General features: G+C 43.7%; 2 protein-coding genes across 2 annotated transcripts; both read left to right on the top strand.

The window, feature by feature from the left end:
- Window positions 1-185: 185 nt before the first annotated feature.
- Window positions 186-6,706, top strand: wdr6 (WD repeat domain 6). Its single transcript, XM_085443181.1, has 7 exons — window positions 186-299; window positions 571-722; window positions 987-1,121; window positions 1,467-4,200; window positions 4,412-4,489; window positions 5,250-5,366; window positions 5,595-6,706. The coding sequence occupies exons 2-7, from the start codon at window positions 653-655 to the stop codon at window positions 6,553-6,555; spliced, it is 4,095 nt and encodes a 1,364-aa protein (XP_085299307.1). The 5' UTR covers window positions 186-299; window positions 571-652; the 3' UTR covers window positions 6,556-6,706.
- Window positions 6,707-9,160: 2,454 nt separating this feature from the next.
- On the top strand, window positions 9,161-14,798 carry LOC146684307 (uncharacterized). The gene is made up of 4 exons (XM_085443189.1): window positions 9,161-9,434; window positions 11,112-11,178; window positions 11,872-12,246; window positions 14,458-14,798. Exons 2-4 carry the CDS (start codon window positions 11,127-11,129, stop codon window positions 14,673-14,675), a joined length of 645 nt encoding a protein of 214 aa, XP_085299315.1. The 5' UTR covers window positions 9,161-9,434; window positions 11,112-11,126; the 3' UTR covers window positions 14,676-14,798.
- Window positions 14,799-15,198: the final 400 nt, after the last annotated feature.

The following is a 15,198-nucleotide window of genomic DNA, read 5'->3' as shown; positions in this document are numbered from 1 at the left end:
TTGAAACTTCTTAGTAGGTATCCTGGTATTTTAAAATCAATGCCTGCGACTGAGGCTACTGACTGAGTTTTATCGAACATCCTTAAACGCAGCATAACATAGAAGGCTGTCCCTCACGTGCACAGAGTTCACCAATAAAAATACGATTAAACTCCTACTAGCCAATCAGCGTTGAGAAAGCCGGTAGTCCAGCTTGATTGGTTGAAACCCGGCAAGAACGACTGTACAGAAACACATGGGTACCAGACTAATAATGATCTTATAACGTTTCTGAACAGTTTCCTGCATTGGGAGCGTGTGTAAGTAGGCACGTCGAGATATTATTGTTTACCTGTTAAAGTTTTCTGCCGTTCGATATCTTATTCCTTTCCAAATAAGACAAGAAGAACTCCTCCTGTTAGCTTGTTTTGCTAATCATAAGGGTAATCTTCACTCAGCATTAGACTTTAGTAAATACAACAGCAGACTGCACTACCCGGAGTCTCAGCATGCTTTACAAGTACGATTTGTAAGTTAAAACTGCATATCTTCCCTTCATAATGGTCTTAATTTTTCGGCTGCTCTCTTTAGGGGTCGCCAAAGCGGGTCATCTGTCTGTATTGCACCGTATCCCCGTCATGTGCCTTTGTTGACCGCAGTTAATCTTTAAGTGATGGAGACGGTGGCCCTGGTTGCTCCAGTTACAGCTTTGGAGTTCCTTCAGGATGCGTTTCTAATTAAAGGTTAGTGTTCAACATATAAGATAAGCAAGTAGTTATTCTTGTGATGCTCTGCTGTGTTTTTCCACAGTGCTCCTATATTAACTGCATTTTTGTTACAAGTTCTTTATTGTTAAACTTTAACTTATTCAGAACTTCTTCATTTTGTATCTGTGCCACATTCTCTTTGTAACTCTGGTTGCTGTAATGGTTAGCTTGAACTTTAGAGTTCCAAATTTTGTACATTATTGCACAATACAAACACACACAACTTTTCTTTCATGGCAGGTGAGGGTCCGGTCTTGTCGGTGTACAGACTCAAGCCTCACCCTAAAGCCTGTGCCTCATTGAGCATTCTCCATCATTACCGGATTCATGGAATAAGACCTAGAAGGTGGGAAGCTGAGCCACCACGGAGTGCCGGTTAGTATAAGCTGTTAGTATGAGCTGTTTCTTGTTTTGTTTGATTGTTTTTACTATATGTTAATATGTCGAGAAAATTATTTGCAGAGCAATACGAAAGTGAAAGAAAGGCAAGTCTGGAACCAAGAATGGGTTCTCAGCTATGATAAAAGTTAAAGTATAAGCAGTTAAAGGTATGCTTGCAGGTGTTAGATTAAATTGAGGATATACAGTATACATATTATCTTTATTAGACAATTATTTATTGCGTATTAAAAGTCTTTATTCACGTAAAGCCTCCAGCTATTTTTGCTCTAATTTTTTTAAATTTTAATATACATAAATTTTTTTGCTCTTATTCACCAGCACTGAGCACTACAGAGCCAAATGTCTGCGACCTTGCAGTATTTGGAGGCAAAGCTGTGAGGCTTGTAAGGTTCCGTGTGGAGGATGGGGAGCATCTTCGCCTGGAGGTCCTGGGTCCCCTCATGGAGCTACAGGACTGGGCTCTGGATGTCCGCTGGCTCTCTGGAGGCAAACAGCCACTGCTGTGTGTGGCTCTTGCTCATAATAGTGCTCTTCTCTTGGATGTCACAAAAGGAAATGCCGTGGTGCAGCGTTCCTGTCTGGAGGGGTGTTTGCTGTACTCTGCTCTCCTTCTGGTTCATGAATCCTGGGTGGATACTGTCATAGTTGGAGGGACTGTGTTCAATCAGCTGGTTCTCTGGAAACCAGGAGACAAAAGTGGCAATCCTGAAAACAAAGCTCCAATTGAAAGGCGTCTACTGGGCCACACTGGGGTCATCTTCAGTATCTCTTACCTCCAGGAGAAAGGATATTTAGCTTCAGCCTCTGATGACCGCAGTGTACGGGTGTGGGGTGTTGGCACTTTAGGTGGGCCTGAAGGTAAATGTGGGGACTTGAACCCAGTTTGTTTAAGGATCCTATATGGACATCAGGCCAGGGTGTTCTCAGTCCGTCTCTCATTAGGGAATATCTTCAGTGCTGGGGAAGATGGCACCTGTTTAGTCTGGGACTGGGCTGGAAGCGGGAAGGTGGTTCGCACGTTGAAGGGACACCGAGCAGGGGGTGTTCGTGCACTGGCAGTCAGTGAGGGAAAGGATGCGAGCTGGGTGGCTACAGGAGGGGCGGATGGAGGGGTAAGGTTGTGGAGAGTGGAGGGCAATGAGAAGAAGGAGTGTCTAGAGGAGGAGACAGTGACAGAGAAACTGACCGACCTGAAATTTCCTGGTCAAGGCCTGCCTAAAGTTGTTTGCTTAGCAGGAGAAGAGGATGGTAGTACAAGCTGGAGTCAGTGTAAGCCTGTAGTTTGCACTGACAAAGGAATAGTTTACCAATATAGTGTTGGGAAGTGGGAAGTAGTGTGGAATGGGACTCCAGAGTTTCAGTCCTACTGTGTGATGGAAACGATAACTATCACTGTGAAGGAGTCGACAACCAAAGTTGATTTGTGTGCTGTGGGAAACCTCAGTGGGTGCTTACAGATCTTTCCCATGTCTCATCCTCAGTCTGGAATTCTGCTTACATGTGGATCAGGGAAGATCCATAGTCTTATTTGGCAGAAGGAAAAAGAGCGTGCGTATTTGTTAGCTTCAGGTGCTGAAGGGCGTGTCTATCGCTGGTGTGTAGAGACAAAATTCAATGAAACCTGTTCTTTAGCTCTCAGCATCACTGCTCTACCTTCTTTCCTCCTCCCCTCTTGCGCTAAGCGCTGGCTTACAGCTGCAGTGCGCCTCCAGCGCAGGTCAAGGGAGGTGCTTTGGGTGTGTGGAGACAGGAGAGGATCCCTGCTTCTGTTTCAGGAAAGAGAAAACTCAAAGCAAAGAAAAGGAGATGGTGAGGAAACAAATGAAGAATTACTGACAGATGGTAAACAAGGTGACGATGAGGAAGGTGGGCCTGAGGGAGAGGGGAAATGCAAGATGGAGAATGAAGGAAGCAAAGAGGTGCATGACCTTTTGCTGCATCCTCTGAGCTGTCTGTTTGGGGTGCACGGGAAACAAGGTGTAACCTCAGTGTATGAGTACCAAGGCTTGTTCTATAGCACTGGCAGGGACGGCTGTGTTAGAGTTTTCAGTGTGCGTCCATCGTCACCAAAGAATCTTGAGGAAAGTAGAGAAGATAACGCTGCGGAAACAAGTGAAATGAATGAAGAAAGGCTTCAGCTGGAGGTTCTCAGGGTCCAGCGTGCCTGCAAAGGAATGGAGTGGCTGGAGAGGATTTTAATTCTCGAACCTGAAAAAGAAGTTGAGGAGGAAGAGGTCACCGAGGAATGTGAAGAGCTGTATAACAAAGAACACCAATTGACCGAACAGGTGGAGGTTAAAGGGGAGGAGGCAGAAGAAGAGCGCTTCAGAGAAGTAGAGAAGGAAGGCAGAGAAGCCAGATTTGTAATTGTCGGCTTTCATGCAGTCCATTTTGTTGTTTGGGATCCAGTGAGGCAGGAGAGACTGTTAGCAGTGCCTTGTGGTGGGGGGCACCGCTCTTGGAGTCTGTGGCCATCCCACAAAGGAATTTGGCTCGGATATGGAGCTTTGGTGTTTATCAAGCAGGGGGCAGTCCTGGCTTCACAGCCCCCCGGAGAAGCAATGGGTTGGGATGGAAAGACAGGAAGGGCTGGAGGAACAGGACTGAAAGATGGAGTCCATGGAAGAGGAATTGGGTGTGTATGCAGGCTGGGGAGGATAACAGACTTTGGGAACAGGAATCAGGCAAACCACTGGGAGTTAGTAGTGACAGGTGGAGAGGACACTAGCCTGAGTGTCCTGGCGGTACATCCCTTTTCTGGCAATATTAAAGTTCTTTCAGTTATTACCGACCACATCTCGAGCATCCGCACGGTGACTGCGATTGTTCGCCCAGAAGGGGGGAGTGAAAGCCAGTCAAAGCCTCTCTCTGCTCTGCTCGTGTCAGCCGGTGGGCGGGCTCAAATCCAAGTTTACCGGCTGTTAATTGTTTGGGACGGGCAGAGACTGGCTCCTTCCTGTCAGGTGATCCAGGTAGCCAGTCACCGTTTGGACAAAGAGTGGGAGAGGAGGCGCAACAGACACAAGATGGTGAAAATGGACCCGGAAACGAGGCAAGTTTTTTAAAGCTAGTGTTTAGATAGCCTCTGACCTCCTGTTATTTGTTCTCTGCATATATTTTCTCTTCCTCACAAAAAATCTGTGTTCAAAGACAATCTGCTGTTTTTGTTGTTTTTTTTTTAGCTGAATATAACTTCAGTGTTTTTGTTTTTTGCATTTTAAAAAATGCACCTCTGATTACAGCTCTCGTCTGTGTGTTTTCAGGTACATGTCTGCGACAGTGGTGGATGAAGAAGTAAACCGTGTCCTCGTGGCTCTGTCCTGCAGTGACGGGGCTGTCAGGTTGGTATTCATCACAGCAAGGGTTCACACAGCTGGAATTTTCATTGAAGCTGCAGAAAAGAGAAAATCAGAGTGTCTTCGCATTGAGTTGATGCTCTCAAAAAGTATTATATTCAGTACTGGGGTGATGGTACTGGTGATTATAATAACCATAATGATGAATGTAACAGAATCAAAGGCTTTACATTTCATTTATGTGTGTCCGATTGTGTATTGTGGCAATAATCAACTGCAATCATCAGTTTTGTATTTTCAAGTATTTTTGCTCAATTTTGCCAACACGTGTACCATGCAGTCACAGATGTTAACATATGTGTAAGGAAATATGCATTGATCCTGCAAGATCTTATGTGGTCAGAACATCAGTATAATAACCAGCATTATGAATTTTTACCTAGTTATAGTCCAAAATCTCTTCCTCCTTGACACTTGTTTATTTGGGCTGAACAATGGGAGTTTTTGGAGTTTAACATATTATTCTGTAAACATCTTACTCGCATGTTTATTTTGTATTCTCATATAGCCTGGTATTGAATTTAGTCAAGTTATACTGTGGTAAGTTTTAGCATAGATTTTTAATCTTATTTTTCATGTATATTCAGATAATTAAAAGAAAATATGGTCATTAAAAGTCGGGTGGAAAATTAAAGGAACTGTTTTGGTAATCATGTACATGAACCCTGTGTGCTGCTATAGTGTCTAATGTTCTCCCTTAATACTCTTCTCACTGTTTCCTCACATCCATTACTGTTTTTTCCAGACTGTTCTCTGTCAATGAAGCGAAAGGTCAAATCGATTTGCTGTGGGAAACATTCTACCATCAACGCTGTGTACTCAGTGTCGCCACCTGCAGCCTGGAGGATGACAAAGGCAACAGGTTATGACTGTGATTGCTCATCTTTTTTTCCTGGGTTGTTATGTCATGCTTTACAGAACCAGACCACTGCTTTTGCTGTTTAATCTTTTTAGACTTAAAGTGAAATATATTTTTTTAAAAGCAGCTGGCGTATTAATACTACAGATGTACAGTATTTAGGAAAGCATGGAGAAAGTAGTTCTTTTTTTAACACTTAGTTTTATATCTATAACTGTGTCTCTCTTGCAGGTATAAGCTGCTGTTCAGCGCTGCGACTGATGGGAAAATCGCAGTGTGGAATTTGACCGACTCTTTGTCCTCATCAACGGATAATTCGAGCTGTGCTGCAACATCACCAGTCCCCTGCCTCGATGTTCCCGCCCACCAGAGTGGGATTAACTCATTGGCTGTTTGGGCAGAAAAAATGGGACAACAACAGGGTAGTTGCCTGGTAACTGTTGCTAGCGGAGGAGATGATGGACAGCTGACTGTGTCCACAATCGGGGTGCAGCACTCAGAAGGTGGGAAAATCGGGAGCCAAGTAGGGTTTTCTCAGATTTCTGAGTCTCAGCCTCTCCTACAAAAGCAGCTCCAGTGTCCAGACAGGCTTCAGATTCATCTCCACTCCCAGTGCCACATATCACTGGCCCATGCTGCCCCTCTAACAGCGCTGAAGGTCCTGAGACCAGACCTCTTGGTCTCCACTTCCTCAGATCAGAGGGTTTGCCTTTGGAAGGTCTGCAGTAACAGTATCAGCCACTATGGGGCAATGTGCTCCCACGTTGCTGATGCTGCAGGGCTCGCAGTCTGGGAAAGTGAGGAAGGAAATCAGAAAGTGAAGATAGGATTTGAGTCTGAGCAGGAGAATGCTGGGAGGCTCAAGAGGGATAAAGAAACAGCTGATGAGAAAAGCAGTAAAGAACCTGTTGAGGTAGAGAGCGAGACAGGTGACCCAGTTAGTAAGACTACTGGTGAGAAAGAAGAGACGGGCACAAGTCCAAGAAATCAACCAGAGAATGACTGCGTAGGTAAGCCTGTGAGTGCAGTAAAGCCTGAGACAGGTTTGAGGGAGCGATGGGAGCGATGGGCGCTCGTCTGCGGTCAGGGCTTCCAGCTACTACGAGTCAAGAATCCGGAGATGGATGCAGAGAAAAATGGAGAAAAGGGAAAGCTGGACGAGCGAATTAAAGTGACTCTCCAAGAAAAATGATTCTGAATAAAAAGATTAAAGATACTTTTGTAAAAACTTCACAAAGGGACATATTTTTTAAAATTATTTCTCAATTACCTGTCTTAATTGCAGCTGTATACTTTGATGTAAATGTATGTCTCTGGTAATTGTTTAAAGTATTTATTCTCTAGTTTTTGTTTCTTTATTTTTTTGTTGCATGAAAATGATAAAAACATTTATTCCCAGTCAGCTACGTAGAAAAGGATGCTGGTGTTATTTGTCTCTCAGAAACAGTTCATAACTTCCCTTCCAATCATTCATGTCAACTAAAAGGTAAACCTGTTTCTCCATCACCTGTTCAGCTCTGATGGTTCAGTAAGGACATCTCCTGGTTTCATCTTCATGTTTCCCTCTCACCAGATATCGGTTGGGATATCTGGTGAGAGGGAAACTGTTGACCAGCGCCTTTACGGCTGTGGCTCCAGCAAACGTCAGTTGATACTAGAAAGTAATATTAAATAAATTATAACAACATCTTATCAAGCTTAAACGTGCTGCTGTTGTTTAGCGCCACAATAAACAAACGAGACGGGACTTAGGACAGCAAAGCCGATCAGCTGATCATTGATCAGTTTCATGATTGAAGTAGCAACAGGAGATGGAGGGAGAGAGAATGAGAGAAGAAGAGGCAGCTGCAGCGTAAAGACACAGATTAACTCCAGCTTTGTGTCTTTTTGCTTCTTTTTTTTTTAAATTTTTGCTGAAGTTCGGGACAATTCGCGTTTCTTTACACCTAAATACGGAACTTTAAAGTTCGACCTCATCAGCTGTAATTGGTCCTGCCCAGAGTCGATCATGACCAATTGGCCAATCCACCACCTTTCATTGTTTATACCGTTACAAAAAAACGTCGCCCCATAAAAACGAAAAATCACCATTGGCCCACCGCCGATGGCCAGTCCAGCTATGTTCCCAGTGTACGGTAATTAAATGAAGGATTAAAAATGTTCTTTAATTTGTCTTAACTGATTTCAGATCCTTTAGAAAGCAAACCATTTATTAATTTCGTAGATGCGAGCAGCTATTTTTTTTCCTGGTGTTTCCTTTAAGAAAACACTGAAAGCATTCACGGCACAGAGAACATTAAAAACCATCTCTGATGTGTTTGTGGCATCTGTGGCCTACTTTAGGGAATAGTACCAAGCTGCACAAAGATGGCTGAAGTGACTGGAGTTATTTTTAATACAGTATGGTGCATCTCATCCAGCCAGGAAATAAAGGCCTTTTTGTTTTTAGATGAAGAGTCTTGGGAGTTCATTTCTCCACACAGTAAAAACCTCAAAACAGAAATTTGCAGTGTAAATCTAGGCTATCACCTCACCTACTCCCAAGATTTGTCCTCAAGCAAGGTACTTAAATTCAGATTGGTTTATGTTCCAAAAATGTGTCTGTCTAACATTGTGATGAGCTTAAAGCTAGACATAAAAATGCAAACTGTCAAAATAATTGTCACAGGACAAATTATTTGAGATTAGAAGTCTCAGGAATCTCCTCTGAGACCTGACTAATCTGCAGCAGAGGCTCCCACTTTGTCACGCAGCAACCACGAGGGTTTAAAAAAGTAATTGTAGTTTGAGTCAGTTCATAGTGTCAGTATGCTGTGTTATTGGCTGAAAGCGAGGATTTATATAACCACTCCTGCCTATACTGTGTATATTTGCGTATTTGTTTATAAAATGCAAATGTAGTGCTTTGAGATGAGATGCTTAAGTGGCACGTTGATATGCGACTGTGTGTGTGTGTGTGTGTGTGTGTGTGTGTGTGTGTGTTCACCTCAGGCATGTTAAATGTCAAAAAGTACAAAAGAGTGTGTGCTCAATGTGTGTTGATTCACTGTCACCTGCTTGGAATTTAACTACGAACACAGATGAAGTGCCCACCTGCACTCTGTGTGTGTGTGTGTTTGCTTGTATTCCTCATGTTGTGGGGACATTATAAAGTCAGTCACATGTGGGGACAGGGGGAGGGTGAAAAACAAGTCCTCTGAATATTAGTATTAGATTACTACATTTAAAGGTGAATTCCTGGTTTATTATTAGACTTCCAATAAATTATGGCAAGTCCATGTAATGTCCTCAGAAGTAATGGAAATAGGACTCTGTGATGATTACTGGTTACTTGACACATGGTCTAAATGCTGGGATTACTGACATTAGCTAAATTAGATTCCAGTGTGTGCACATATCTGGATGTGTACGCACTTGGACGGCTGTGTGCAGGTTGGGGCACATGGAGGGGCCGACTGCAGGTGTCCATGAATATTTTAATATTTCAGTCTTGTCTCATATTGCTTTCTGCTGACCTCCCATCTCACTGCCTGCCACTCACAATGAAAGAAGAAGGAAGAGAGAGGAAGGAGGAAACGGTGAGTAAAAGAGAGGGAGGGTGTTGAAGAAGAGGGACCTGAAAGAACGGGGAAGACAGCTTCTTGCACCATTTCCCATAGCTCTCTTTGTGACCACAACTGTCAGTTAGGAAGGAAGAAAAGATGAGGGGCTAGGGTGAGTGAGCGCATGAGTGCTTGCATGGTGAAGATGGTGGGGGGCTTCTTGCTGCTGGTTTTTGTTGTTTGAGGAGCGAGAGAGGCAGGATTGTAGGATAATACAGGGGTAAAAAAAAAAAACAACTATTAAACTTTTAAGAAATTTTACACTTTATGAAAACCTTTTTGTTTGTCTAGAATTTCGCCTGTGGTTTTCAAGCAGGAGAGTGGAAATAATTGATAAAAATCCAGTTTCAGAGATCTTCACAGACTGGTGTGGGGAAGTGTGAGCTGGGAAATTGCCCCTGAGTCTTCTGACCCACTGACCCTGTGTCAGCATCTGCAGAAGGAGGAGCATTTTACATCTATCAGAGAGGTACACTCTCTCTCTCTCCTGGCTTTTCATCACTGTTTCTGATGTTGATCCATTACTTATTGTTGTTTGTATTGTTGTGATGTTTTGTTTGTTTATTTGTTTTCCCTTTTTGTTCCTCAACTTTAATGGGTAATACTCAAATATTATCTATAAACATTATAGTGTACAGTACCACGCAAAAGTAATGATTACTTTATATTTTTTCCTTCCAAGCCAGCCAACCCATTCTTGTAAATTTGTTCTGTCTTTAGGCACTTTGTTACTAGCAGCCTGTGACAGAAGCACATCATTTTTCACATTTCTTTAGTCAAAGATAACACGTTTGTGTGTGTGTGTGTGTGTGTGTGTGTGTGTGTGTGTGTGTGTGTGTGTGTGTGTGTGTGTGTTGGATATAAATTAAACTGTCTGCCTTAATCTTAAACCAGACACTACAGCTTATATACAGCTCACCTGCCCTAACTATAAGCTAAAAAAGAGCTTATAGTTAGGGCAGGTGACCCTGAACCACTCCTGAATTATGATCCTATAGGCTCAGATTGCTACAGGACTTGCACAGCACTTCATGTGATGCACTGACCATTTCTTCTTTTCTCACTTCTCTTTATTTCCCACCTATTTATATATCACTGCAAGATGTCGTTAAACTTTGCCTGTTTTTCCTTCTCACAGTTACAAAGTGCTTGCTTTTAGGGAGTCATTTGATTCTTGGGCTTTTCTCTCAAATACTCTGGGCTCTTTAAGCATCTTGAGGAAAACTGCTTTTGTGATCCGGTGCTTTTACCTTCATTTAAAGGAATTGGACAAGTGAAGGGCGACAGAAGTAATGACAGGCCTAAGGGGGGGGGGGGGGGGGGGGGGGGGAAGCTTCAACAGAAAAACAGTATGCCCTTCAGTTGATCCACTGTTCACTGAAGGGCCAGTGCAGGGTCTCAGTGAAGGGTGGCTGTCAAGAAGCCATTCATAAGAAGGGAAACAGGGAGAAGAGGCTGATATATGTCAAATTACACAAGAATTGGACTTATAATCAGTCACAACAGGCCTTAGGAATGAATCTCAATTTTAAAGTTTTGGTTCAAATCATCTTTAACATGAACAACAGTGAGTCTCTACAGCCATCTGTAAAACCTGGTAGAGCTTCCATCATGTTAGACTTCAACATTACTGAAGCAGTGTGGGATCATCTTGACAGAGAACGGAACAAAAAGCAGCCAACGTCCAAAGAAGAGCTTTGAATGTCCTTCAAAAAAGCCTGGCCACGTGTACCTGGAGACTGCTTAAATAAATTAGAATAAAGCCTAAGAGTGACTGTACTGAAGAATAAAGGTGGTCTTACAAAATATTGACTTTCATCCTTATTCGAATTGTACAAACTGTTTTTGCCTTGTAGTGTGTATTTACATTTATGTTTGCACATTTCAGCAAATCACTGCAAATCCTTCTTAATTCACTTACAAATATAAAGAAATGAGGGCTGGGAGGAGAGCTTTGCTTTGGTGTCAACATGTCTATTAGTCTTAACAATGTTTATCTTTTGTCTTAACCCAAATCCAAAAGTATGGTATGAAGGGAATTCCATCCAGCAACTGTTTCTTTCTCTAAAAGTGGACTGCCTTTCAGATAGACTTAGTGTGATCGCTACAGCTACAAAGATTAAAGAAAATGTATATTTGCTCTCAGGCTCCTGGACTGGTAATGTTACCTGACCGCCTGCCTTTCATTGGTTCATCTGGGACTAAATCAACAGGTAATCAATGAGATTCAAGGACTATATTACTGAAGAGTTAGATAAAGTGATCTAACTCACAGCTATTATAATTAATGAGTGTTTTATTTTGTGCAATGTGGTTATTTCTGTGGCAGAGTTGCCCTTTTGACAGTGCAAGGTCTCCACAAACAAAATGATACAAGTTATGAAATCATACAAGCAGAAGTTTTCATGTAGCATAAATCCAACTCAAATTGTGTCACCTCTTTATAGACATGTCTTTATCTCACCACATGACAATATTCTGACACTGGTCAACAAATGCACTTTGTTGAACACTGTCCTTTTCAATGTGCTATAGAAAAAGAGATTGATTGATAGAATGAGGATTTTGCTACTGGGACTCTTTAACCTGCACTGTGAAAATGTTCACTTGCTCACCTTTTTTAGTTAGCACTTTCCATTTTTATGTCATGATGCTCGCAGTATTGGACAATGAGGATTTCAGCATTTAAGAAATACGTTTTCAAGATTAGACTTTCCATACTTTTTTCCAACAAATCAAGGCGACGTCAGCGATAAACATGGGGATAGACTTCATCAAAAAATGAAAGTTATGGAAAAATTATATTAGGGAAATCAAATCAGTTCTTGTTAGTGCATCAGTTCCAATTACAGTTTATTGACAAAGCAAAAGTTTCTCTTACCATCTCCACTGCTTTTTATTTACAGCCAAGCCAACCCCCTCCTCTCCAGGTCTCTGGCACCCCCACCAGTCCAGTCGCAGAAAGCGTAACAGACAGCAGAAGACTTCTTTCTCCTCTGACACTCACCCTCATCCAGGACCCTCCTCCATCCTCCTCTCAGACGCCACCATGACTCCTTGGGGAAGGCTGGCTCTATCTGAGTCCTGCTTTGACTCAATTCCCAAAATACTTACTCCACGACCCTCTCCACCTCCACCCCCAGCCTCTCCTGTTCCCGAGCAAATACCGTCAGCTACCCCATATCATGGCAGGAGACAAGAAGAAGACAAAGACAGTTCAGGCTCAAGTTTTAACTCTCAAATTCCATCTCCACCTGTGGCAGTCACGCAAAACAGCGCAGGTATGACTACAAAAAGGGACAGCCATTACCAAACAAAACCAGATGACAATATTACTTAAAGTCTAATGAGTCCAGCTACACACATAACGTCCCTGCAGGAACACTTGGTAGTGATTGATACCTAATAGCTGATAGTTAATTTAACGGAGCCTGTAAAATTTAAAAAGAATTCAAATAAGATCACTCACACACTTTAATATACTGTAATTATGCTTTACGATACAAAGAAAAAGTTGGCAGCAGACAGATTATTTTAAAAAATGTTTTTCATGACCCGCCAATTTCCGGGGGCGAGGTCACTGAGGCAGTTAAACAACTCCTTGGTGGCAGAGCCCCTGGTGTTGATGAGGTCCGCCCCGAGTTCCTGAAGGCTCTGGACGTTGTAGGGCTGTCCTGGTTGACACGCCTCTGCAATGTTGCGTGGAGATCAGGGGCAGTACCTGTGGACTAACAGACCGGGGTGTTGGTCCCCATCTTTAAGAAAGGGGACCGGAGGGTGTGTTCCAACTACAGGGGGATCACACTCCTCAGCCTCCCTGGGAAAGTCTATGCCAGGGTGCTGGAAAGGAGAGTTCGTCCGTTAGTTGAACCTCGGATACAGGAGGAACAATGCGGTTTCCGTCCTGGTCGCGGAACACTGGACCAGCTCTTTATCCTCTCCAGGATACTTGAGGGTGCATGGGAATTTGCCCAACCAGTCTACATGTGTTTTGTGGACTTGGAGAAGGCATTCGACCGTGTCCCTCGGGGTGTCCTGTGGGAGGTGTTGCGGGAATATGGGGTGTCTGGCCCATTGCTACGGGCCATTCGATCCCTATACAACCGTTGCAAGAGCTTGGTTCGCATTGCCGGCAATAAGTCGGACTCGTTCCCGGTGGGTGATGGGCTCCGCCAGGGCTGCCCTTTGTCACCGGTTCTGTTCATAATTTTTATGGACAGGATTTCTAGGCGCAGCCAAGTGGCGGAGGGCTTTCGCTTTGGTGGCCTCAGAATCTCATCTCTGATTTTTGCAGATGATGTGGTTCTGTTGGCTTCATCGGGTGAGGGCCTCCAGCTCGCACTGGAACGGTTCGCAGCCGAGTGTGAAGCAGCGGGAATGAGGATCAGCACCTCCAAATCTGAGGCCATGGTTCTCAGCCGGAAAAGGGTGGAGTGCCCACTCCGGGTCCGGGATGAGTTCCTGCCCCAAGTGGAGGAGTTCAAGTATCTCGGGGTCTTGTTCGCGAGTGATGGGAGAAGGGAGCCGGAGATCGACAGACGGATTGGGGCTGCAGCTGCAGTAATGCGGACGCTGCACCGGTCCGTCGTGGTGAAGAGGGAGCTGAGTGTAAAAGCGAAGCTCTCAATTTACCGGTCGATCTACGTCCCTACCCTCACCTATGGCCACGAGCTGTGGGTAGTGACCGAAAGAACGAGATCGCGGATACAAGCGGCAGAAATGAGCTTCCTCCGAAGGGTGGCTGGCCTCTCCCTTAGAGATAGGGTGAGAAGTTCGGCCATCCGGGAGGGGCTCAGAGTAGAGCCGCTGCTGCTCCACATCGAAAGGAGCCAGCTGAGGTGGTTCGGGCATCTGACAAGGATGCCCCCTGGGCGCCTCCTGGGTGAGGTGTTCCAGGCATGTCCCACCGGGAGGAGGCCCCGGGGCAGACCCAGGACACGCTGGAGAGATTATATCTCTCGGCTGGCCTGGGAACGCCTTGGTATTCCCCCGGATAAGCTGGAGGAGGTGGCTGGGGAGAGGGAGGTCTGGGCCTCTTTGCTTAGGCTGCTGCCCCCGCGACCCGGCCCCGGACAAAGCGGATGAGGATGGATGGATGTTTTTCATGATTAATTATTAATGCTAAATGGAACACACCCAGTGTTATCACATGTAACCCATTAATTATTATTAAGTATTATGTTTCCTTGTTATTAACTATGATAACTTTAGTGCTACATTGTGTGTCTTATAAAAATACTTTGTCATGTTACATTATACAAAGCACATAAATAGAGTGAATGCAGCTAAAAATCATGTTAGCCTAGCTTTGAGTTACATTGTAAGAAGAGGAACAGAGGCATCAGTTATCAGTTAATCTGACTCATTTAACATGTATCTCCTGTTGATATTATTGTGATATAAAATATGTAATATTCTATATTTAATATTGTCCTTTAACTGTCTGTGTTTTAATACTGTCCCTGCCCTAACCAGAACATCTTTTTGCACAGGTGGAGCAGCTAAAGATTTGCAGCTGAGGCGGAGGGTGTTGCCTCAGTGTCGGCTTCCTCGTGCCCCCCGTCTCCCACCGCTTCACCCCGTCACTGACCTCAGTTTCTCTCGGAGCTTCACTTTCTCCTTCTTCGAGCTGCCGCTGCACCAGTCTCCTCGCTGGCGTACCGAGCGTGTCAAAAACCTCTTATTGCTTTTGAAACAGATACACTACTGAAGACGCAGAGCTGCGTGTTCCTACTGATAGTTCAAATCTGCCTTTCTTGAGTATATTATTGTATTAGTAAAATGTGATATTTTATTTTCAAAGTAAGAGTGATGGGTGAGGGATTTTTTTTTTTTTTTTGGCACAATAGGATAAGACAATAAGACTGCATGTTATTCTATTCATTCTGTGTTCATTGCTTTTCGAGAGCTGGATTTTATTTGTTTGATGTTTTGAAATTTATTTAAAAAATAGTTTCTAAGGGTGTGAGTTCATTCCTCTGGTTTTCAGCTCCACAGCAATTTACTTACGTTCCTGTTGTGTGTATTGTGTTATGCGTTATGTGTGTGTATATTTATGAAATAAAAACAACTTTACTATCATTCTAGTTGCTCTGTTTTATCAGCTTTCTCTGTTTTAATGGCTTCTGTTTCATACAGATAGACCTCCTGTAGATTCTCATTTACTCTATAACCTTATCCCTGCCTACCTTTCTCACCCTGTTCTCTCTCTCTCTCTCCCTCTCTCTCTCACA

This window comes from Copadichromis virginalis, linkage group LG20 (genome assembly GCF_057382275.1).
Source record: "Copadichromis virginalis isolate Kocher_CV1m ecotype Utaka linkage group LG20, C_Virginalis_male_GT1.1, whole genome shotgun sequence".
Classification (NCBI taxonomy): domain Eukaryota; kingdom Metazoa; phylum Chordata; class Actinopteri; order Cichliformes; family Cichlidae; genus Copadichromis; species Copadichromis virginalis.
This window is presented reverse-complemented; position numbering and strand designations above follow the sequence as displayed.